Here is a 26,724-nt window from a genome sequence, read left to right on the forward strand (position 1 = left end):
ATCTCAAGGGATGTTGATGACATTTCTAAACATTTCAAAAGCTGCATGAGTGAAGTAGTAAGAAAGATCAGAGATAACTGTCTCAAATTAAATTTGGAGCAAACCGAGGTACTCCTGTTTGGGAAAAAGACCTCCTTCTAGAACATGTCCTGGCTGCCTCAAAATCTGGGCCCCCCTTCCATCTCTGGTTCTAAAAGTTAGGAATGTGGGAGTAATTTATGATTAAAAAAATCTCACATTTTCAGTTCAGATCAATAAGCTCATCTCCTCTTGCTTTCTCCTTTTAAGAACTCAAAGAAAGATCGAACATCACAAAATGGTAATCACTGCACTGGTACCTTCCAGGTTAGATTAATGTAATGCTATTTATATGGGCATCCAACAATGATCCCTGAACAAACTACAAATCAGTCTTTCATACACTAAATGGGCTACATTGGCTTCCTGTCAGGAAGTGAGTAGCCTTCAAGGTACTCTGCATGACTCACAAATTCATTCAAAACACAGGTCCTGAATACCTTAGAAAGAAATTCAAAAGGTACAAACTCAGGAGAGCTCTCCGATCAGCTGCATTCAGAACAGTGGTAATGCCCAAAATAAACAAAGCACTTTGGGTTGGCAGAAGCTTTGTTTCTTCTGCTTGTAAACGCTTGATCAAACAATCCTGGTATCTCAAAGCCCAGTCCAATCTTACCGGCTTTAGGAAAAAACGTAAAACTTGGCTCTTCTCCACCTTGTTGCCCTATTAGTTTACAGCGGAATACTTTAGCAGATGCTAGTGCCAAGATGCCTTCGGGCATTTGTGTGCTCTACCAACAATAGCAATATCAATATCACACTCCTACAAGTGTGACCATTCAGACTATTCCAGGCCCACAAAGCTATAAGAATGGCTTGGGCAGCCGGTATTAGCCTAATCATTTTTAACATATATTGAATTTTTAAACAACTGTTGTTCTGCTCATGTCTAAACTAGACAAGCTGTGCCACCATGTGGTGTACTGTCATAAGTGCTAGTTTTTACAATTAAGTGCCGGTGTCGAGCACCAGAAACCATCGGCTCAGATTAAGCACTGTACACACAGCCCCAAAACCCAATAAAATACACAACCCAATCGGCATCTGTGATATATATGTGCTTTGCTTTAAAGCGTTCTGTGGCTGAAATGCGGCAATCATCGATATCTCCTTGCAGGTTTCTATGGAAGACCACCATCTACAAGTGCGTAACATAATAGCCTATGGCACGAGGACAGTACGTCTTTACATAGACCAGAGAGAACATATTGTTTGTGAGCTGTGAAAATATCGCAAGGCACTAGAGTACAGCTAACTGATATTTACAAAGTATTTAGATTTTTCTGTTACAGCATATAGATGGTAACTGCCATCTGGGGGGACAATTCACCCCAGAATTGTCTCTCTTCTTCCAAACAATCCCCACTCCTCTCCACCCTCCTTCCCATCATGTTTGTCTGTCCAGAAACAAGAGGTTCCTGATTTTTCTCTTGCAAACCTTTTTCTCAGAGGTTACACTATTGGAAATCTGGAGTATCCCCCATCTGTTCCAGAGTTTATTTCTAGAATGTTATGAGCCCAAAAGCAGTGAATGTAACAAAGCTAACTATAGTTTCTCGCTAAATACTTCCTGGATTATCTGCTGCTCTAGACAATATAGTATGCCTTGGAAGACAGAGAAAAGGCTGTTATTTTCTTAAATTAAATTCAGACAATACAGAGCTACTGGTCACCAAAAACTACCTGGTGAAATGTCAACCCTCTTTGTGGCCTACTTCTCTTGGCCTGCCCCATCCCAGGAGCAGTGGTTAAAAATTCTGAAGATTTGAATTGATTTGCATTGAAATTTGGTGCCACAGATTACTAAGGCATCCAGCTGTTGTGTTAGGCAATTGAAAATCCCTAGCAAATTTCTGCTTTTCATTCCAGTGAATGTGGGCAAATAAGTGATTGCTACTCTTATGCAATTGTGGTAAGATTAAGCAAATTCCTGTTATCTGGGCTTACCTAAAGACAATTTTAAAAAGAAGTCCATTAGAAGATTACAGCTGGTGCAAAATACCGCTGCATGGATTATTTCTGGTGCCTCCTCTAGGGAACATATCTCTCCAACTCTACTATGTGTTCACTGGCTGCCAATAAATCAGAGGATTCTTTTCAGCTCCATGGTCATGGTCAATAGGTTCGTCCATATTGGCTCTGATACTCAGTAAGTATGAGCCCTCCTGCATGCTGCACCTCGAATCAGGTCAGTTTCTTGTGGCTGCCGAGACTTCTCTTTTCTGCCGCAAGGGAATGAAGGGATGCTTTGCCGAAGGAATTGAGAAGTAAATCGTCCATTGTCATGTTTAACCCCTTCCATGCTGATGACGGCCCCCGGCCGTCATGCATCAGGGTGGGCGTGTGCTGATGACGGCTGGGGGCCGTCATGAACCCACCCACTGTTTAAAAGTGCCGCACAGGCGCAGAATCGCGGCCGCGCCCAAGGGGTTAAAAAATTATCTAGTGGCAAGAAGCTCCAGCATTTGTGCGCATACTAAAACAAAATAAGATAATAATAACATGAAATGGGATAGTCCTCATGCTTATGAAAGAATTCTTATGCCGCGTATTAGCGTATGGTTTCTTGAAAGACCCGGACTATGGATTGGTATTTAGATATAAATTAAAGAGCTGGACACATGGCAGCTGAGCTCTATCCCGAGAACAGCAGATGACTGATGGACATTTTGAATAGCTGGGGAATACAGATTAGTTAGCTCTGGTGCCTTCAAGTTTAGGAAAAAATAGAAACTTTTGGTCTAATGTCAGAAGTGCTTTTCTGCTGTAACCATATGTTCATGACTACAAATGGCTGGATTTATGCTTGCTAGGTATTCATAAATACCTATTGGGTATAAATTACTTTACTTCAGCATATTTGTATGTTATGCCCAAAAACAACTGCATTGGAGTGAATCCCACGCAAGAGTAATTAGTGGCCCTATAAAGGTGTGGATTGCCTTGTGAGTTTAACTCCGACAAACTTGTGAGTCTGTGAGCATTCAATGTCTCCTTGCTGACCCTTTTGCACCTTGAAAATGATTGGAGATTTGCTTGTGCAAATATCTTTAATACATCAACTTCTGTTTTGGTAGGAAGAAATCAAAAAGTCCAAACCTCACAGCAGTTCAGGAGAATGGGTTTCTCTATATGAAACCAAATGTTCCCCAGGGAGGAAAAAAAGGGAAAAGATTTGCAATTGCACATAGGCACTGACTTCCCAATTGTGAACATCTACTGTGTGTACAACTCCACATGTAGAAAAAGTAAAGTCCAGAAATGTCACGTTACAATCCCAGTAAAATTGCATTGTATTGCTCTACAACATTTATATGCCGCTTAATACTCTCACGTGGGGCACTGAAGTGCTTGTATAAAAAGGTAGCATGGTACACCGTGTACGGTGTGTGGTTGGAATTCTGTTGCCTATGTTGTGATCATATGTGAGAAGAGCTTCCATGCCATGTGTGAGTACCACCGAGTTTCTGTTATTGTGTTATGGTTGCAGCAGTTAGCACTATGATGGATGAAGAAGTGTGAGAGAGGGAGGTACACCGTTTAGGGTTTTCAATAAGGTGCTGACTTTAAGAAGCTCTGCAGGTCCGTTGTGGTATTTTTATGACCGCATTCTACTTAGCTGTATACAACTCTGAGTTGTCCATTCTGAGATATTTTGTTTTTTGTTGATTGTCCCAAGGTGGCATGCATTGGAAAGATACATGGTGGAAAGATATGCTGGCCTAGATTTTCTTGCCATCATCCCATTTCTGCAGTCAGAGGGGGAGATTTAATAAGCTTTTGCGCCATGCTTGCATCACAAATGTGATGCGCTTGCGTCACAAATGTGATGCAAAATGACGCAAAATCTATTTTTTGTAATTTACTTTCCAGTGCTAAACTTGTTAAGCGCTGGAAATAATGTAAAAGTAATGCGAAGCAGCGCTTTGCGCTGCCTCGTGTTACTTTCCGCCATTGGGCGAACGAAGGGTGGTGCATGGGCGTTCCCATGCAACCACCCAAGGTTTCTCATGCTAAACCCAATTTACTAAAAACTGTAGATTGGTTTTAGCGAGAGGAAACTGCGCCCTTATCAACTAGGTGCAAGGAAGGTGAAATGCTTTCAGTTCTCCTTCCTTTTCCGACTTTGCATGCGTGCCACACTGTGCAGCATGCATACAAAGTGGAAAAAGCTTTCCCCTGTGTCGAGCAAAGTATTTTGTACAGAAAGGGTACCCTTCCTGTACAAAACCTATGCTGGATTCATACACACATCCTAGCGCTGTGGTGCTAAGGTGTGTGCATGGCGCAAGGCAGCTGTAATCAGCGCCGGCGCAAGGGAAAGGGGAGGAGAGAGCCATGTCTTTGAAGATGTGGCGCTCCCCTGCTCCCTCCCTGTCGCGCAACGCAGCGCAGCATCGCGGGGTGCTGTGCTGCGTGACTTTTTCGTACACCTCCCCCAAAGCGTGTAGCTTGTCGGGTCCTGCAATGGTGGACTAAATTAAAGTTCTCCGATTTCTGAAGATATTTTTTCTACATGTTCAGTTGGTGGAGGGAGGTTTATTGCTGTGGACTGGTACACTGCTGGGTGATGGACATGACCGATAGCAGTTTTGTCTTGTATGAGTATATGAGTGTTAGGTAGTATAAGGGACTTATTTTGCAACCTGTAAAAATGACAATCGACTGGCTGGCCCCTTGCTGAGTGCTACGGTAATAGTGAAGGCTAGGGGGATAATATATTGAATCGTAATGGCATTTATATAGCACTTGCTAGGCTATCAAGGTGATAAAGCACTTTACCTTGGGCTGCTTCGACACCCAAGGTTGGTGGGGTCTTTTCTACTGGTATTTAATGACTTTTGGGATTAGCTAGAGTTCTTTAGGAAACCATTCCATGCATGTGTTCCACTTTCCATGTGGTAGATTAAATGAATATGAGTTAGGTGTGATCTTTTGTGGAGGAGGGGTTTTAGGAATTCATGCAAATGTCTGACAGTATTAATAGGACATCGAGAGATAAGGGGAGGGCTGACACAGCTGTCTTTGCATCCTATTGTGTAGTTTGGTGTAATATTAAAAAATTGTCTGTATTGGACCCTTTCAGTTTTTACGAAAATTAGAATGAAAACTAAGACAGAAAAGGAAGTTGTGTCTGTTAGGAACTTTTTATCCACCAGATGGGGATGTTGATGCGTCAGAAAAAAAATGTGCGCGACGCTTACAATTGAAGGACCGATGTGTCCGCTGCAGCTCTACGAAACATGGCTGCGGGTCAGAACTTACTATTTTTACATTCTTTCTGGCTGATCTTTAATTGTTTGGGATTGGTTGATTCCTGGTGTGTTATCGAATGGCATATTGTGGTCTTCAGTCCACGTGCATTTAATCACACAGATAAACTGCACCATTAAACCGATGTGAATATAAGTATGACTTGGGAGTATAGCGTTTATTTCCTCTGGCTGCAGCGATGTGGTAGCCAAGGGTCTGGCTCGGATCAGAGCCAGTGCACGAGCCGAGCCCTAAAAAGGTTTGCTATGTAAATCATACCAAACACGTCACGTAAAATAGGATACAGTTTCTTGAAAACTCAACATTTCTTTTAACATTTAGAAGCGTTGACATTAAAACGTCATGTTATAATACTGCACTGAGAGGTACTTATTAAAAGTGGTAGCTTCTAAACACGAATCATTAGTGAACCAGGAGGCAAGACAATTGTGTAAAACCTGTACTTGCCCCAGATTATTACAGAGCAACATTATAGTGTATTAAAAAAAACAATAGGTTTTGTCCATCTGGTTTCTGAACTCACACTATTGAAAAGTGCTTTCATGTGTGGTCATGAAGACACAAGTTATGATGAAATAAAATGTTTGCCTAAAATCGTATAAATTAAGCAGGGAAGAAGCGATTTATACAGGTTTTCTGTTTTCACTTTGTGCAGATACCTAGTAAATGGGCATCTGTTTGTCTTTCCTTATGTTAAGGTTTTTCTTCTATCTCTATGCATTTTTCTACAGTATTTATATAGCACAACTTACATTACACAAGCTCACATTCATTGTTTACAGTCATGGGAGATTTTTTTTGTTGCAGATTTATATAGCACGAACTCGACCCGAAGGTATTGGAGCACTTTACATGAGCACCAGTTAGGTTACACAAGGACACATTTAATTTTTGGTAGGTGCAGGAAGATTAAGTGATTTACCCAGAATCACAAGATGCTGAGCCAACACCGAAGCTTGAACCTCGTTCCCCAGCACCCAAGTCAGCAGCTCTGGCCGTGACGCCACGCCCTCTCCCTTAAGATTAAGGGCCATGTTTAACAAAAACTAATGCGGCTACAGGGAAAGGGCAGGAATGCACCGTATTATCACAATATGGCACATTTCTGCCTTTTCCCAGCCCTGGCGCATAATGTGCTGCCTAGCGCCAATGCATGCACCCTTGTACCATAGTGCAAGAGTGCCTGCGTTACAAACAGGATTGTTTTTGTGCAGGAAAGGGCACCTTCTGACACAAAAACAATCCCCTGTGGCATATTCCTCCTTCTATGTGTGCTGCAGAATACTGCAGACATAGAAAGAGGAAGTAACGAGGAGAAATGAAGATATTTCTCCTCGTTACGCCTCACCTGGGAAGGCATAGCATTTTGGTGCATTCCCAGGTCTACCAGTAATTGTAAATCTGGAAATGTGTCAAAATCCATGGGGCAGAGCAACTCAATGAAGCGTTGCGTTACTCAAGGTTTATCAAGCCACTCTGGGCCAGGCTAGGAGGCCTAGCATCGCTTGATAAATTGCATTTCAAGGGTTGATTCGCTTTTGCACCATGCAGCATGGCGCAAAAGCAACGCAACCCTTGGTAAATATGACCCATAGGGATTTACCCCGAACCACAGGATGTTGAGTGGACTCTGAGACCCCAACTTGATTCTCCAATTCCAAAGTCAGCATCTCTGCCCGTAAGACCACATTCTGAGTAAGGGGAGGCAGGCAGAAGCTACATGAAAGCTTGGCTCAATATGAGCTCAAGATTCCAACAGGACCTCGAGCGGAGCCAGGCTACAAACTCAGCCCTGGCTCGAGCTTTCAGTGGCTCGCCCACCGCTCCCACGCATCATGTCAAGTTAATGCACTTTTTGGAGGTTATCAGATCATATTAACACATTGTAACACAAAGCAGAATTTCCACACGGCTGCTAGCAGGGAATAACAAATGCCACATTTTTTTATCAAGAAGAGCATTGAAGGGATCCCCATTGCAGCTCATCTGCACGTGCTCTGGCCATGTGCTAATGATATGAGGGTTTTGATGCGGTAACCTGTTGCAGCCCATCTGTGGATGTTAATCTACCCTGTTAACGCAGGGCACATGTTCTCTTTACCAATGTGCTGCAGAGACATTTTCAATGCCCAATCTCTGAAGCCTCTGTCATTATAGTTGGAAATTGATGCCACCAGGTGGACTTGACTTACCCCCAATCTGTGCATGTGACCTTGTGTTGACATTCCTCTGTTCTAACCTGCAGCTTGAATATCACCAGAGGTACACACGAGGAAAAGCCAATGAACTCAAAGTCTCAAGGCAGACAACCCCTCAATCTGTTTTCTATGGGGTTTTCTAAAAAATCTGTCATTGAAGATGCATCAGCAGTAAGGTCCGTGCAGTAGATCTATGCTGCATATATATGTTTACAAGTAAAACCAACACGTTTTCGCTCACAGTTTGATGAATGGACCGTCAAAACACGTATTTAGAAAAAGCACTTGAATAGCACAAAGGAAGCAAGACATACAAGACCACACTACACCCAAAACCTAAAATACACAACCCAATGACTACTTGTGGTCTATTTGTGCTTTCTGATTAGAAACATTTAGGGGCAGATTTACCACTTTGTCACGCAGCACAGTGCAGCAGCTGCAAATGCTGCGCTGCGCTGAGGAGAGTGACAATATGGCACTCTCCTCCCTTTACCTAGCTGAAATCAAATGAAAACATTTCTCCTTCCTTGCACCTACTTCAAAAAGTTGCAGTTTTCTGACGCTAAACCCTCTCTACTTTATTTAGTTAATGGGATTTAACATGAGAAACCTTGAGTGGTTGCATGGGAATGCCCATGGTCCACCCATGGTACGTCCCCTTGGCTCTAAGTAATGCCAAGCAGTGGTGGGCGCTGCTTTGAGTTACTTTCACATTATTTCCAGAGCTAAACAAGTTTAGCGCTGGAAAGTAAATGAGAAAAAAAGATTTTGCTCCAAATTACAGCACTTTTGTGACGCAAACACAGTGAAAAATCTTAGTAAATCTCTCCCCCAGTGGCTGAACTATGGCGTTCTCGGGCCATCCTCACAAAGTGCTGAGGAGAGGAACTTGTGGGACAACACAGGTGGTTACACCCATATAAGATGATGTAGGGCCCGATTCACAGAATGAACTTAAGACTCAATCCTAAACTTACTACTATTTTGGTATTCACAGAATGCACTTACTACTTTTGGCATTCACAGAAGTTAGGATTTTGTCTTAAGTCTGTCTTAAGACAAACTTAAGACAGACTTAAAATTTGGATCAGGGTTTTGCATCAAAAGATTATGCCACTTGAAACCAGGCATTAAAAGGAGAAATGTTTTCATTCCTCCTTTCCTTTCCAACTGTGTTTGTGTGCTGCACTGTACAGCACACACACAAAGAAGGAAATGTTTTTTAAATTGTCTATGCATAGTATTTTGTACTGGAAGGGAACGTTCTGCTTCTTTTTTCCCACTTGCATAAAAATTTTGCAAATAGGCTGCAGCTTACCCAGAGCAGCAAAGACATTAAAACCGTAAAAAAACATGAGCAAAAGACCAGTCACTCTAAAAAAAATGCCTTTTACAAACGTGTTAATTGCACCATTAGACCTCTAGCGAAGTGTGACAAGAGTGTTAGTGGTGGAAAACAAACATATTATCCTGAGTAACATTTAGCAGGAAGTGCCTTGCATTTTTCTGATAGGGTAGTTACTGCCTTCATTAAGACAACATTTTCTATTTTGCTTGCTTTCCCTGAGAACTGCTTTACAAATCCAGTAATTTAAGCTGTCTGACTGCTGGTATTTAAACTCTAAATCTCTAATAGTTGCTCGTTGTGCTGGCTGTTTGGTTCTGCCTGTTATCAACGAATGTATGATGTTACTATGCCATACATTACCATGCAGTAGGTTACAACGAGGACGATACATCGTCCGCATTGTTACCACGCATGGCTTTACATCGCAAGTCGTTTCTACGATTTGCACTAGATGGAGTGCTGGACTTAGGAACAGTATAAATTACTATTCCTACTCCAGTTAGCAAAAAAGCAAGCAATGTGTTGGATTTAAAATCCAACACATTCCCTGGTGTTGTGCGCCATCTAGGATAAGTCGTAGAAAAGACTTGCGATTTATCCCATGCATGGTAACAACGCGGACGATGTAACGTCCGCGTTGTAACCTACGCGTGTGGTAATGGCAGCCTTGTAAACGCTGTTTCCCATTATGAACCACTGTTTCTTACCAAATTGCAGACTCGAATGATCAGCAATAAAGTTTGTTTAGAAAAAAGAACATTGTCTTCCAAAGGCGTGGGAAGGGAGTAATAGTGCCTGGACGCATGATGCTCCTTCGGTGAACAACCTTTACAACGAAACTATTAGAACGCACTACCATTACAACGCGGTCATTACAACGCAAACCATTACAACGCATTGCGCTGGGGGGCGCTCTAGGATAGGGAATAAGTTTAATTTTCTATCCAACACCTTCCCTAGTGTCCACGGGGACTGGAGTTGGAATAGAAAATTATACTTACCACTATCCAGCACCTCTAAGCGCAATGCGTTGTAAAGGTTTGCGATGTAAAAACCGCGTTGTAAAGGCAGGCGTTGTAATAGCCTGCTTTGTAACGTCATACATCCGCTCCTTCCTATGATACCTTCATGGCGCAACAATTTGTGATGCAACTTTCACTAGTCTTTTGTTTTTGAAAGCTGCTGCCAATGAGTAATAGAATTCAGAGAGCTTCCTCCTGCTAATTGTGGTAGTATGCCAAACTTCCATGGCTCACGAATTACTAACATCTGTAAACATGTGTCTGTAGTATGCTATCCCGCCTCCAGAATGTGTGCATATACTACAAATTGTATATGCCTAATGTTACACAACAGGTTTACTCCTCAATTTACTGATCTCAGAAAAGCTGTATCGGCTTACATTTGTGACCCTCGGGTGGCATCCAACTCTGCAATGGATACCTAAACCAATCAAGATGTTTTAGCCATAGTCTTATCCTAGGTCCTGTTTTTGACACAGCCATATTTTGGTAAAGCTCGGTACCACTGTAAGTATGTGATGCTGCGGCCTTTTGCACATAATTGTGGATTTGCCTCATTTGCCACATAATCTGTGCCTAATTTGTAGATTTTACCAAAAACTAATTGTTTCTGGATCAAACAGTTCAAATGTTATAAAAACGTGGCAACGCTTGTAACTGTGTGGTGTAAGTCGCTTTGCAAATGACAACTATTTACCTTTTAGTGGCTTATTGCAGTATGTAGATATTAAACTGGTACTAATGGGGTGAAAGATTAGCAAAGGCAATGCTGACATTTGTAAAATTAAAATCATGAAATGATACTGGGTCAAATTGTGCCACATTATGCTGCATAATTAGCCTATTGTATGCATAATTTAGTTAACCCTGCTTCATAATTTGGTCCTCTGTTGAATAATTCAAATGTCTCTGGTAAAGCTATATTGGGGATGCCACAACCAAGAGAATGCAATTTTTAATCCAAAAGGTAGCAAAGGTGGCCTGTTGCTGGATAGGAAGGTGGGAAAGTGCCTTTGTATGTGGCAGTAAAAGTATTTGCACCAATCTTGGTCTCTGCTTCTTTGCTGTTGTGTTACAATCCTTGATGTCAGTACAGAGGCCACAAGTGCATTCCTCGCCAGTGCCCGGACTGGCCAACAAATCACCTCTGTTGCCGTAGAGATGAAAACCTCCAGCAGTTAAACCACAAAACAGGTGCCTGAACTTAGATCACTGTTCTGTGTGAAATGGATCCCGACTCCAAGCCATGCGAAACGGTTCAAAGGCGCACAAGACGAACAGACCCGTCAGACTGACAGCCATTTCCATATTCATGCACCGTGAACCAGGGCGCCCCTTGTAACCTTCTCCGGGGCTGTAGGATATGTTTGCGTGCATTAAATTCTAGCAGAATTGTGGTCACTCTGATCCACCTTGGGATTTGTGAAAATAAAAGGGTAGCAATCCGTCCGCCAGGAGTAAAAACATTCCGCTGTTGATTCAAGTGCAGCAGCATTAAAAAGGTTAACTTGAGCTGTTGAATGAGATGTGGTGGCAGAGCGCGCTTTGAAGCAAAGGTGTTCAGCAAACTCGGTGGGAGTTGCTGCAAAAGGACTCCAAATCAGGCTGATCCCATAATTGGTAAGGTGATATCTTTCAAGACTACGCTTAAATGCTTAAAGAGCTCAAGCATGACCAGGCGTGCACTTTTAGGCGTTCACTGTTACCACTGGCATGCCCCATTCTTTCATATGTTACCATATCTTTGTCATATAAAAATAACTTTAAAGGGTGAAGGAGAAAAAGGAGGCTTTTAAAACATGTGTCAATAAATGAACAATGTGCAACATATCTTGGGTACAGTTTGAACATGTTAATAAGTTCCAGGGAGTGTTACATGTAAACGGAAGACAGAAAGCACAGCTTCTTTTAAAATACATAAAAATACGTGTAAAAACAGAAGTTCAAAACAAACAAGTATCCGCTGGGCATTTTTATACTTTCCCTTACATCCAAAAGCATTCCTTCAATTTGTGTCCTGCTCTGTTACACGCTTGTAATGGTCCTTCTTACGCCCTTCATAAATGTTGATTTCTGTGCCTTTATTTTTGTGCCACCTTCTGGGAAGGGCTGGCCAGTTAATATTCAGTTCAAACGAACAGGGTGATGTAGAACAGTTTCTTTCCACAGTGTTTGAATCCCAGCAGGGCTAGCACAGCCTTCCATCTTATGGCTGTTGACTAAACCAGTTATGTTAGTCAATGATAATGGCTATTGTTTACAGTTCTACTAACCTGGAACTATGTGGCAAGATGTGGCAAAATGTATTATTAATCATATTCAAGATTGGGCCCACAAAATACGCTTCTGATAAATAAATCTTAAAGATGACACGAGTAGGCAGGTTTTATGGATTCTAGGTCATATAATTGTTAACATCCACTCTACAAATGAGCAGTGAAAAGCATCCCCAAAGCTAGTTTGCCTCCTTATCAGAGATCTTACCCAGAATCAGTGAACAAGAGAAGGTGCGGTTAACTCATTACTCTCTGAGGAGATCCGCATTTTTTGTTTCACTAATTCCAGGGAAAAGCTCAGAATGATGTAATCACATGACAGAGATTGTGCCAATCAAAGGCTGGCATCTATACCAAATGTTTAACAGTCACAGAGAGGGGGAATCCGACTCACTTGGCAAAGGGGCAAGAAAGGGTCTAGGCAGACCCACACCTACCTTCACTCGCTGGCGGGCTGCTGGGCTCCTTACGCTGCTCGTTCCTCCCGCCGCCGTTATACTCCATCCACACGGCCATAGCGGGGAGGAACTACAGCTCCCAGCAAGCTCTGGGGTAACCAGGAACCACCGCCCACCCACTTCCTGCATTTCCGCGCCCGGAGGCGCTTAACCAGCGGCAGATTCCTCCGCCCTCAGAGGCCAGAAGAGGACGGGACGGGCCACCCCACCTGACTTTTTTCATAGGAGGAGGTATAGAGACGCACTTTACCTATTGACTTGTACTGTACTGCTCATTGCCACTTATTCTTTTCTGCATATTGTATACAAAACATGTCCATCTGGGAGGAGCTCAATGCCCTGTGTGGCACCAAGTATGTCCCGAATGCATCACCCCCTCCTATTATGGGCAGTAATTCTGACAATTTAAACGGCACTCCGCGGGACCTACCTCTACCTTTAAATAAAGACAAAACTCAAGCCAATGCACTGCTTCGGGGCCTCAATATTATAAGAAAGCATGACGGGGAAAATGCCAATGAGAACCAACCTAAAATCCAAAAATTGTGCACCAGCCCTTCTTCATCCCCCTCAAACCCAATCACATCAATGGAGGATATGGCTGGGGATAAATTAGATGACCCTGTATCGTCTTCCCAACTGTCTTTACTGGCTCAGCTCGAGCAACTGTTACTATCCGTCATATCACCTTTGGTAATAAAAATTAATGACCTGGGGGACAGGCTGACTAGCATTGAGAAAATAATTAAAAGGAATTCTCCACCAACCAATAAGATGGCAATACCCGTTTGCCCTAATTCTCCCATTACCCCCGAAAAATGTAAGTCAATTATACGTAAGAATGCCCAAACTCAATTACTACCTCCTAATACCCTTACCGCAACAGGCTCTAAAGGCCCTAAAGTGTCATCAAAACCCACGTTAATAAACCACACAGTGGCTAGAGCCGATCCAGAAAGGATGCCACGTATTAACTTACCCCCTGAAGCTGCCCCCATATGTGACTGTCCTCTCTGGGGTTCCTGCACTTAGCCAGGGAAAACACGAAACGCATCAGGACCTGCTAAATAAGGTTATTTTTTGGTTACAGAACAACAGACCTTTGCCACCTGATCTAGATGGCGGAATCCTGAGCGTCAGGAGGGTGGGGTGGTTAGGTACGCTGCCCAAAGACACCTCTGGGGACCTGGTGTTAATTAAATTCAAATATAGGAACATCGTCCCCTATTTTGCCAGCCCAAAGAGGGAGATGGCCCCATTTGCATTTGGGACTTGCATGACTTCTACCCGAGCATCCTACACATCCCGTTACTAAAATCAACGGCAAAGAAATACAACTCCAGGGGATGGGGATCTTGTGCACCTAGCGCCACTAACCTTGTAGCCGCTAATAGATTTGAACCATTGTTCAAAAATTGCATTTCCTAAGAACTAATCATAAAGAGGCCACCAATGAGTACTAGCTTAATTGACACGGTAGTATGCAATTAACAAGTAAACTGTCGACATAGGTTTGCCTGATGTTCTTCCCCTGAATCTTAAGCTATCTTGTGGCACTGATGCATGACCCTTCTTGTTTTTAGAGTTGGCCTACTTGATAATGAAATGTTTTATATTGATTAGCTGATCCGTCATACTTATTTAATCCTGTTTTAATAATTGATATTAACTTTGTAATGAAATGTTAAGGTATCTATTTATGTATTGTTGCTGCTTTTATGATTTTTAAACCAAAATCGAATAAAGCTAATCTGACTGACAGTCACAGAGATGGTCTATTCTGTTTGAGCACCATCAGGGCAATCTATATCTCACAATCCAAAGATTAACCAAAGAGGGTGATTTGAGAGATGTACAATAGCATGGATCATGGAGAGATGTGTTGCTCAAGTTCTTCTTAAAAGAAGGACAACAGAAAAGCACATTTTTAGCAGACTTAAACGAAGGACTAAAAATGTTTACTGTCTTTCTTGCCTGATAGAACACGAAAGAAAAAGGCAACTTCTCAACTGTATCCTTAACCACATCGCTGCTTGATAGTTTCCCCTGCTGTGCTGGACAGCAATGAAAATGGGTGTGGTCATGACGAGCACACCTCGTCATGAGCGGCTGAGAGGTATATGTCAGGACGAGCTGAGCTCGTCATGAGCACGGAAGGGGTTAAGCATTAGCCTATGGGAGTAACCTTGACTTGGACGCCATGCACACATAATCTGTGGTCACGTCACTGCAGCTCCAATAGAAGTATCTTTATTGCTGCTCTGCTCAGGGCTGTAAGTGGGATGAAAAAACTGGGGGTCTCCCATATGGGAGTGGCCGATGTAATTAAGGTGGGGCTTAAAAACACATGCTAAAAACCTGTGCTTAGCATAGGGCGCCGCCCAACTTGTATTTTGCTGCTTGTGTCATTGTAACCAGATATATATTACAACAAGTAACATTGCACCTACAACAGACTAGGACTATTGGCGTTATCGATGATTGTGAGTTGCATAAGACAACTACGGCCTGTGATAGCGTTCTATGCGAGCCTTTGTCTGTGTAATAATAAATAAACATTTTATATATATATATATATATATATATATATATATATATATATATATATATATATATATATATATATATATATATATTTATATATATATTCCTCTCAATTGTCCCCGTCGCAGAGGGAACGCTTTTGTTGGTGCCCGCGTCCAAGACCGGGAGCGTGTCTTGATTTAACTTTCAAAACAAACAGATCACGCGGCACACTTCTTGGCAGATTCACAATTTATTTTCACAGGTCACTTGCAAAACTCCTACGCGTTTCGAACATAACGTTCTTGGTCACGGCAGTGTTCTACAATTAGTCCCTTCTCCATTTCCACACTTTATACTCTCACCCATTACTTACATTGGTGATGCATTATGGGCATTGTGGTTTTTAGTGAAATATTACTACATATTTACTTTTTGTTTGTCGTTTTGAGTGGACATTCATGTGGGGAGATTTCTAATGACAGACACCCTAATGATACGTTGTTATCCTTGAGTAGGATGTTTATTACATATCTACAAACAATATCGATTGCGTTTTTAATACTACGCTACGATTTTGTGGGCGTCTGATTTAAAGATACAGTCATTACTAGGGCTGAGTGCCCTTTGCCCCACATTTGGTCCCAATCAAAAATACTTATATTAATTTCACAAGCCCTGTTGTTATCGAGGTACCCTTACCAACATCAGTGCTTCATGCTATGATCAAAAAATACCATACTGACTTATGTTTTTATGCAATCTTACAGTTAATTTACAAATGAACATGCATTTCTTCATCTGCATTTAAGCCTTTTGGGTGTTTTGTTTTGAATTTATTTATCAGTTTGGACTCAAGTCTCCTCAGCTTTAGTAGTCTGTCACCCCCACGTTCTTGTTTGGGGATTGTCGCTAGCCCCAGATATTTTATATCTTGCCATGTTGTTCCTTCATGTTGTTTGATGTGTTTTGCCATGGCATAAGTACTGTCATCATTTTGTATTGCCCGGATAAGTTCCAGTATCCTTTTCTTCAAAGGGTATTTTGTACTGCCTATATATTCTTTACCGCAGTAGGATCTCAGCATATAGACTACAAAAGATGTTTCACAAGTTATCTTTGTTTTGATGATGAAGTCCTTGCCTGAAGGATCTTTCAGGGTGGTAGTGTTTTGTCCTATTTTACAGGCTTTGCATGTCATGCACTTTGTAAAACCATTACTTCTCCTTTGAAGCCAATCTGCTGTTTTGTTCAGTGAGAAATGACTTTGCACCAAATGGTCCGAGAGATTTGGTGCTCTCCGATATGAGATTAGAGGACCGGTTCCAATGTCTTTGCCTATATCCAGATCTTTCATAAGAATGTGCCAATATCTCGAAAGAGTTTTCTGAATTTTGTGGCTTTCCTTGCTATAAGTTGCAATCATTCATGGTCGTTCTTCTTTTTCCTTATCTTTCTGTTTTTCATTTAATGTTTCTAACCTTGTTTTTAGTCTGGCTTTTTCTTCCCCTTGTACTATATCAGTGTACTTGTAACCTCTTTCCTGGAATATATATATATATATATGTGTGTGTGTGTGTATGTGTGTGTGTGTGTGTGTGTGTGTGTGTGTGTGTGTGTGTGTGTAAGTACATCCCCTCACACAGTCACACAGTCACATATGTGCGTCCCTTTTTGAGAAAGTATGTCAACTGCCTTAAAGTAAAAAGAAGTCCAAAACAAGCTCTGGCGTGTCTGTGATTGTTGAACATCTTTGGGAAATGTCCACACATCACCATCTACTGGGGTGGAAGAGAACCAGAACAGAATACGTCTGCCTGCTCCCCTCCCAGTTTTATGAGGGGATATGCTGTTTTAACTTTGCCATTTTTTTTTTGTTACAGCTATATCTGCATTACATTTTGGATGAAGAGTGTGTGCTTCTGTAACACTCAGGTGCAAATATCAATTTCGAAATCGACTGTTTATTTCTTATAGACTTCCATTCTTGTCTGCAATGTAAGATGTTATCAAAAAGTTGTATTAATGCCCCAACGCAGTTTCTTGTCATACTTACCTTTTAAAATAGCTCATTAAATAACTGCCATATATGTTATAAAAAAAATTACTTGCCATTGGATTACAGCAAAGCTTTGCAGTGCAACTTTCACCATGTGTATGAAAGTAATCTCGTTATCTTCTAAATATTAAGCATTTATAACGTTCGTTTCTTAAAAAATAAGATTAATGGTCTGTCAAGCGCAGATTAACACGTTTCCTTGATGTTCCCTACAAATCTTTCTTGCCGGAATACGCAATTATTGTCAGGAACATTTTCTGAATTATAACATGCAGTTCCTTTTCCACGTTTCAATTTTGGTCGAGGAAAGTAATTAATCGAGAAATAAAAGAAAAGAATAAAAAAAAGAAAAAACAACACTTAAAAATGTAAAGAAAAATTAGAAAAGCACGAAGATGTAGCTCTGTAAAGCATACACGTTAGAAGTGCAGCTCTCCCGACCCCTCCCCCAGTGTGAGGACTGCGCACTCTTCCCTTCACCAGGGCGGTCACTGCCCTCTGTCACCGCTGGGGGCGGCCTAACCCCGGAGCCAGCATTTCCCAAGTTTTGTAAAGAGGGAAGAAATGTGGTCTTAATTATCATATGTAAAAGGCAGCCTCAGGAAGGGGGCTGGCTGTCCGCTGAAATCCCATCAGAGCCGAGTAACTTAAAGGGGGGTGCAAAGGAGTTTCCGAAATAAAAAGTGCAGCGTCCCGCTCGCGGAGTTTGTTGATGCCAGAGAGCGCCGGCGGGCAGGCTTTGTGCAGCAGAGAGCAGCGCTGCCACCCGGCCCACTCCACCTCCGTTCATTCACCGACCAGCAGGGAAGGGGGCTGCAGACCCACACGCGCAGGACACCCCCGGCGCGCACTTTGCACAACTTTTGTGGCTGCTTTCTCCTATGCCAGAGACTTTTAAAGTTTGATCGGTGCCTCGCAGGCTCCACCAGGGCGAGGGACTTTGTGCCCGGGACTTTTGTTACTTATAAACTCACCGCGTCCGAGGCCAAGGTCGGCGCCTCCAGGCGTGCGGGAGCGCTTCCACACACCTCACCTCCCGGCAGCGCACCCCAACATGCAAAACTACAAGTACGACAAGGCGATGGTCCCCGACAGCAGGAATGGGGGCACCCCGGCGCTGAACAACAACAGCAGCAAAAAGAGCAGCAAGAAGGTGGTTCTCATCTGCCTGGACATCTTCTGCCTGATCATGGGTGAGTGAGTGCAGCTCAGGCTTCTCTTCACTTTGCAACTTTTCCCAGTGTTTTGCTGCTTCGCTCCCGCGCGCCCTCGCCTCCCAGTGGAGCCCAACAAGTTGTTTCCCGGTGTGTTTTGTGCCACTGCCCCCCATGCCTAGCCCAAGCCTTGGAGGGGCATGCTTAGCCGCAAGGCACCCCACTCTAGCAGCCTGTGGCTGCTTGTTCCCCTCTTTTGTGCACCCAACATTAAAGTGGACCTGTCAGAGGCACCCCCAAAACTACCTTAGCCCGGTCAGAGATAGATTACGCCCTGCCACTGATGTTATAATTCTGGTGGGCTTCCCCCGCGAGCGGCTGCTGGGGGTCGAGGGGCCGAGCCCCCGCAGGCAGCCGCCCCGGCCGCCGAGGATGCCGGGAGCGGGCGCTGCCGCCGCCGCCGCTCCACAGAGGCGCTACAGTGAGCCCTCAGCCCGGGCAGCACAGTGACGCTCTATCCGAGGCCGGCGCTCCCCGGTGGCCTGACACTCGGTGCCGAGCTCGGCTCTCCTCTCCCCTCACACACTGTAAACACAGTGTGCCAGGCGCTCCGTGCCTGTCCCTGCTGCCTGACAGGGCGTCGTGTAAAACAAACAGGGTTCACAGGGGGAACCAGCCCGCTTTCAACCAGAAACAGATGTTCCAACGGGCCATCGCTAATTGGGTGTTTTTCTGCTGTTTCTTTCAAGGAAGCTATGACCCCACTAAATGCAGCGCTCATTTTTAATGCGCAAAGCTTTATTTATGAATAGTATCAAACTAATAAGCTAAGTTGTATATAATTGCGTTGTGTGTTGGTATAATGCATTTATGTACTGGAACACGTATTTATTTACACACACTCAGGCATTCAGTTGAACAAAGTCTTCTCAATGGGACGTGTCCACAACAGAATACAAAAAAAAGCTTTTTGTTTAATTACTGCCACTGAAAACATATTTGCAGTGTGAAGGTCTGTGTTATGGAATATTTTCACTGCATTGAAGGAACTGACAGTTTTTTCTGAGTGTCTAAGTGATTGTGATGCCAGGATCAGTGAGGAATCGGTAGGTCAGAAGTTGGTGTGTGCTAGGAGGGTACTACAAGTAGTAGGGGAAATTAAGAGGTGGCTACAGTGGTTATGATGCGTAGGACTATAGACTGACTGTGAAAGAACATTTAATGTGGATCACTTTTATTCGAATATTTTACTATTACATATGGTTCCAAGAATGGGTATTGTCTGCATTGCAGGAAATGCAGTCTGCAAACACTTCCAAAGAGGATTTACTTTGTCCTGAAGAAGACTTGTGGTCCATACTCATAGAGTATGCAGGTGCTGAAACAGGTCAAACCTCTATAAAACAGCATGAGTATAAAAAAAAGTGCAGGGACGTGCAGAGTGCAGTTTGACACAATGTGCAACCCACGCAGATAGAGAGCCGTCCCACACATGAAAAAGTGCAGTCTCACCCAGGCTAGCATCAGAGAAGCCAAGTGCTTCTGATGCTCAAAGTTTGAAGTGACAGGAACAAAAGCTCTATAAAATAGCAAACATAGCAATACAGACACGGGCAGGGTGCGCCCTCGCACTCTTAAAGCATAGCCTCACACACGCAAAGTGCAGCCGCACACTGGCTAGCATCAGAGGGGACTAGTGGCTCAAACTCAGAATGAAATGGCTGGAACAGCGCCCAATAGAAATACATAGGCGTGCAGAGTGCAGCTTCACGCATTAAGTCCTCACACGCAAAGTACAACCTCACACATGCAAAGTGCAACCTCACATAGGCTAGCATCAGAGATGACTAGCGGCTCAAACTCAGAGTATGAAATGGCTGGAACATGTCTGACTTCATAAAACAGCTCATCAAAGCCTCACACATGGAAAGTGCTGCTTTACGCATGCAACGTGCAGCCTCACTCACATGCAAAGTGCAGCTTCACAAACGCAAAGTGCAGCCTCACGCACACTAGCATTAGAGAGCTCTAGTGCCTCAGAGGTACAGAGTATTAAGTGAGTAGAACATATCTAGCCTTTTTTAATAAAGCAGAACAAATATGCAAATACATAGGAGTGCAGATTGCAGCCTTGCACATGCAAAGTGCAGCCTCACACATGTAAAGTGCTGCCTCACACATGTAAAGTGCAGCCTCACACATGTAAAGTGCTGCCTCACACATGTAAAGTAGAGCCCCACACATGTAAAGTGCAGCCCCACACATGTAAAGTGCAGCCTCACTCAAGCAAAGTGCAGCACGACTCACGCAAAGGGCAGCACGACTCACGCAAATGGCAGAACCACTTACGCAAAGTGCACCCCCACTCACGCAAAGGGCAGCACCACTCACGCAAAGTGCAGCACCACTCACGCGGGCATCCGTGAGGGCTGCTGCTTCAGAAGCAGTTTGAAGTAGATGGACACATCAGACCTATTAAACAGCATTCCTATACTAATAAAAACACAGGCAGAGTACAACACGCAGATCCCAGCCTCGCGCAGGCTAGCCTCAGAGGGGCCGGGCTGGACAGACTCTGAAGAGACTATTCTGTCAGCCCGCTGCTAAACAGCACACATGTACTCATGCACGCACACAGAGAGTGAAACAGCTGGAAGGCATCGAGCATCTGTAAAACACCATAGATGGAGACGCACACAGACATGCAGAGTGCAGCCACACGCCCTTGCACCAGCCGACTGCACCCTGTGGGACGCCGAAGCGCAACGTGGGTGGCACGCAGCTAACAATTTGTCATTGAAGTCTTTATGCCTCAGTGTTTACATGGATAAGCACAACAAAGATACCTCCTTGTGGGTTATATTTGAAGCAGAGCACATCTGCAGGCGGGGAGGTGGCGCGCGCTGACGCATGCACGTGTCTCCACAGGCCTCGCGCCTGGCCAGGCGTCCCCCGGGCGCACAGATAGGGCCCGTGTTTACACAGATTCACCTAGTCTGTCAGACAGAGACACCTCTGATGGGCTTCACTGGAAAGCAAACGTGTCAAACCTAAGGGCGCTGGCGTGCACTGCGGGCTGTGTGAGGCGAAATGTGTGTGTGCGTGAGATTGTGTCCAGGCGGAGTGTGGCTAGGGAAAGTGTGAGTGTACACATCAAAATGTGTCCAGGTGAAGTGTGAGAGTGCATGAGACTGTGGGAGTGGGGTGTGGGTGTGCATTGTCAGTGTGTCCAGGGGAAGTGTCAGTGTGCATGAGATTGTGTCTAGGCGGAGTGTGCCTCAGAGAAGTATGAGTGTACATCAAAATGTGTCCAGGCGACGTGAGAGTTCATGAGACTGTCTGGGTGGGGGTGGGGAGGGGGTGTGCACTGTGAGAGTGTCTAGGCGAAGTGTGAGTACTTGAGACTGTGAAGGTGGAATGTGAGTGTGCACTGTGTGAAGGTTAAGTGTGCATCAGATTGTGTACAGACAAAGCGTGAGTGTGCATTGCGTGTTTATTTGAAGTATGCATCAGATTGTGTCTAAGCACAGTGTGAGTGTGCATTGTGTGTAGGTGAAGTGTGCATCAGATTGTGTCTAGGCACAGTGTGAGTGTGCATTGTGTGTAGGTGAAGTGTGCATCAGATTGTGTCTAGGCACAGTGTGAGTGTGCATTGTGTGTGTAGGTGAAGTGTGCATCAGATTGTGCCTAGGCACAGAGTGAGTGTGCAGTGTGTGTAGGTGAAGTGTGCATCAGATTGTGCCTAGGCACAGTGTGAGTGTGCAGTGTGTGTAGGTGAAGTGTGCATCAGATTGTGTCTATTCATAGTGTGAGTGTGCATGCGAATGATTGTGTCTAGGCAGAGTGTGAGTGCATCAGATTCTGTCCAGTGTGCGTGAGCTTGTACCCAGGCGGCGTGGCGTGTGAGTGCGCCCGAGAGGCCAGCGCAGAGGTGCCTGGAGACTGCTATCTGCGTGCGTGGAGCCGGCGGGAAGGAATGCAGCTGATTAAACCCAGGCTGTCCGGCCTCGCGGCGGAGCCGGGCCTGCTGCTGTGAGCGCCCCCCAACGCTGCAGCTAAGATGCCCCCCTGCATCTGAAAGGGCCCTCCCTCACGCTGAGTACAGCGTGCCCGCTTTGTTGTGATCTCGCATATGCATAGTGACTGGCACAAAGGCCCTTACGGGGCCTGATGTGCCAGTCGTCATCTTCCAACAGAATAGTGTGAAGGCGCGTGAAGAGAGGTGCCCCCACCCACACCCCCACATTGTCAAGCATATCGACTCTTTCCACTTCCAGGGGTTTAGGGCCATTGACCCGTTTTCGGAACAAAGTTCGTAGGTTTCGTAAAATTTGCAGATCAAACGTATACATCCGAAAACAGCCCCATGTGTGAAAAGTGATATTGTCATGGACAGTACGTGTGAAAAGTGATATTGACATGGACAGTACTGTTTCAAGTTGTGTGTGTAAACACGCCTGCTATTTAGCCGATGCACCGGGGTTAGCATGGGCTGAAGGAAACATTCGCGCTCACACAGATCGCATTTCCAGAAGCAGCAGGTGTGAAATGACAGGCACCTGAAATACGGCTCGTTTGTTTAATTTGGATTTCTTTACATTTTGCTGCGGTATGGAGTGAAATGGTGCTGCCACGATGTAGTCTGTTACAAGTAGTTGGAGGACTGGGACCATAGAAATATCTAAGGAGGTATTATTAAAAAAAATCCCTGGGACGCTGGAAGGCATTTGTCCCTAATAAACAGTGCGCTCAACCACTGGAGAAGGCTCGTGAAACCCTCGGACAGGAGTTTCCGTGCCGTTGCTGCATGCCTGACCCTTGTATGGCGTCTCCCGATTCAGCTTCTTGTTGTGTGCAGTCATTCCGTTTTCAAGATCTTCCATTGACGCTTAATTGCGTTCTGGTCTTGTAAGCTGACACAGGATACTATCTACGTTTCACGCTTTGGCGTCGCCATCTTAGGTGTATAGGGTGCCGGGTGCTAGACGAATGCAGCTAGTTTGCACATTCCACGTGCCACGCTGTGCAAGATGTAGCAGGGCGCAGCAGGTGAATAGAAGTTGGATTTACTGTGACCAAATTGGCAAAGGGGAGCCTTCAGGGAGGTGTGTGTGCATGCACGTTCACATATGTGCTTCTCAGGGACTTTCGGTAGTACAGTGGTATATTTGAGTGAGAGGATGTTTTGTGTGCATGTGTGCCCATCTTGCTTTGATACATGTGCTAGTGTATACATATGTAAGGATTTTTTTGCAAATGTATTATGTTGTTGGTAATTGCATACAGATTCCCTTTTGAGGGTCTCTGCAGCAGATTCCAGTCGAAGCAGGTGCACTGTGCATTGTTTAATAGGATACACATCCAGTTTGCTCTGTCCCTTATTCCACATGGTGCATTTGTGACTTTGGACTCACATTTGTCCCCTGTCATGTGACCATCAATAAGGACAACAAAATATGGCGCCCATATTTCGACATGTTCGAAGGGTCAGTAATGTTGAAACCTTCCCTGCCCAATTCCCCTGCCAATGTTGGGCCTATCCCCCTTTATAAACTGAGCGAGAAGCATGCCAAGGATGTTTCTTGCTGAGCCTTCGTAAGGGTCTTTTGCTGTTGGTCCAATCACTTTGCTGCCCAGTGATATTTGTATAGGATTAGTTCATTGTCAAGAGAGATCTTGCAAATAAAATCTCACTCCCTTATGTTCCTGTGTTCAGATTTCTAAGAAGAATCAGAAATATAGCTAGCCCATGTCATTAGCACGCCACAGCCAGCCATCATGTTTTATTAAATAGCAAAGAACATACTGAAACTTGAATGGCCACCCGTTCCATTTTAATGATAACTCTGAACATCCCAACATGTGTGTTACCCTGACAATCCAGGACATTTTGTAAATCCTACTCATGGCATAGAGGATAAAAAAGTGAACGAAGAAAGGTAATGATGGAGAATTCATTGGTTCTCCATTTCTACAGTGCCAGTAACAAGAATGTGGATTCTTATTTACCCCCAGATTGTGAAATACCACTTTATTTCCTGTTTATTTTTTATGACAAAAAGCTTATTCCATACATCCTCAAAGTTAAAGTAAGTTTCAAACGAAAAAGCATCTATTATGGAGACTGCCTCTACAATAATCTGTAGCAGTCCTGCAATACCCTACAGCAATGTCTGAGGGATTTAACCACAGTATCAAGACACAAACACAAGTCGTGAGTGGGTGGATTTTCAATGCGGTACTCCTCAATTTTAAGTTTGAAGATCCATGGAAGAGTTCAGACTAATCTCAACATATCTAAAGCCAGTATCCCTTCAAATGTGACTTTGTCAGCCAAAGGGCCGGTTAATCCTTATGCAGTACTTCATCATGATGAAATAGTGATACTTTGGCAGTAATGAGTTTCATTTTCATTATTTGGGTGCAACTCTCCTAAATGAATGCAAAGGAGCTGATTATAAATAAAATCAGTATTAGAAAGACGACCTGGAATAGGAGGCTGGTCAAGGCATTAAATGTTTAAGTGTTGAAGCGAGGATATGGGGCCTTCAATTGCCCATGCTTTAAAACTGTTGGTGCATCATAATTACACTTTGTTCTAATCATGTGGCCAGATTACTCATTTGCATTTAATTTCCAGCATGTTCTTTCTTAATGCTGCCCTTAATTGTTCCATCTGGAGACCAAATGGAACTTTAATACCACAGCAGGATATAAATTTAATTTAAAAATTCCAGAGTATCTAAGGCTATTGCAGAGGAGATTGGGAAACCACTGTAAGTAAGTCTGTTGCTTTTGTTCTGTTTTGATGCAGTCAATGTCTCATCTGGTCTCTATTACTGGGTTTAGAGACTTTAAGGGATTAAGGAAAGAGACATAATAATTTTCCAATCATTCTCATATGGGAATGGGAGTAGCTGGGCTCTATTTTTCCTACGAAAGACAGGCAGGTTTTGTATAATATTTCATATATAAAATAGATGACTGTGGAAAAATTGGGCAACTCATGAACTGTCAGCCATGCTTAATTTTAAATTTCTACACCTCTAGTCATCAGTCTGCTTGGGGGCATCACATAGTGTATAACATGATGACGAGGAGAAGTGATGAGGTAATGCAATGTATGCACAAATAGAAATTGCATCAGTAAGGCAAGTGCAGAATTACACATTCTGCTATTGAAGTTGTGAAATGTTCAAAACGATGTAACTCCACACAACTGTGCCTCTTGCAAAACGTTACTGTGGGAGAGTCTTGCTTCCAAAACGTTTTTTATGTAGCACTTTCTCCTGCAAAATTGGCTTCTTTCATGATTGTTCACCAAGCACTTAAAAAAGAAAAACCTTGCCAAATATGTAAAGTTCCCCCCCAAAAAAAAATTGTCCGCTTCACTGAACCATAGCTGCAGTGCAGTTTCTTCAGGGCCTTGGGGAGGTGTCTTAACTGCAGTGCCCAGGAGTGTGATATCAACAACTCAGGGAGAGAACAACAAACGAGTAAGTGAATACACCAACACCTCATAGTCGGATCATGTGATGTTATGACGCTGAAGTGTTAAAAAACTGTACCTGAAGCTGGCTGAAGGATGAAGGTATTCATTTAATTAAATTATTGCACTACCTCTTATATGTGTATAGATTCTCAGTTTTGCATATGCCATGACATATCATAACAGGTGACTTGGCACACAATGCTTCAAACTTTTCAGTGGTCTTCAGTGGCAGGCAAAGACAATCTTGGGCCGGATGAGATGTTTTGAAATCAAGCCAATTGTATATTTGTGTTTTATGTCAATGTAGCATAGCACTATTTGTTGAGTGCCCCCTGCAACCTCGGGTTGGACAGCTCTGAGCATAAACACGTTTCTATATTGCACGAGAGTGTGATTCAAGGAAGCATTTGGACTTGTAGTGATTCAGGGAGGGATTTTGATCTTTGATACAAGGAAGTATATAGCTGGGTCGATTTGATTCAGGGCCTTGTTTGACCTTCTGTGGTTCAAACGTGTACTTCGTGTATTTGCAGGCAGACATACTGTTCTTGGTGCCATGAAAAGCAACATTAAGGTAGTATCTTTGGCTGTCTAGTTGCCAGAGTCAGAAGGTATGCATTTTAGATGGCGCACACTATCTGCACTGCAGAAGAAAACATGTGCCCCATGGAAAGATCAACACGTGGGGGCTGATTGCTGGATTATCTGCAAATCCACCCCTTGCTGCATGCTCTCTTGAGCTCCTTGCTAATCTGAAGGGTTTCATTTCTGTCTGCCTTTGTGGTTGATGCCCGTTTGTGTCAGCTAATGGGAATGTAATCTGAAACGGAGATATGGGT

General features: G+C 43.7%; 1 protein-coding gene across 2 annotated transcripts in view; it reads left to right on the plus strand.

Moving 5' to 3' along the window:
• Positions 1-17,912: 17,912 nt before the first annotated feature.
• PLPP3 (phospholipid phosphatase 3) overlaps positions 17,913-26,724 on the plus strand; it is a 100,956-nt gene continuing 92,144 nt past the window's right edge. The window contains exon 1 of one of the 2 annotated variants that reach the window (XM_078670124.1): positions 17,913-18,432. In XM_078670124.1, the coding sequence (XP_078526250.1) occupies positions 18,294-18,432 (139 nt within the window). In that variant the 5' untranslated portion in view covers positions 17,913-18,293. The remainder of the gene's footprint in view (positions 18,433-26,724) is intronic. The other variant, XM_078670130.1, reaches the window with a different exon arrangement.

This window comes from Lissotriton helveticus, chromosome 1_2 (assembly GCF_964261635.1).
Source record: "Lissotriton helveticus chromosome 1_2, aLisHel1.1, whole genome shotgun sequence".
Taxonomy (NCBI): domain Eukaryota; kingdom Metazoa; phylum Chordata; class Amphibia; order Caudata; family Salamandridae; genus Lissotriton; species Lissotriton helveticus.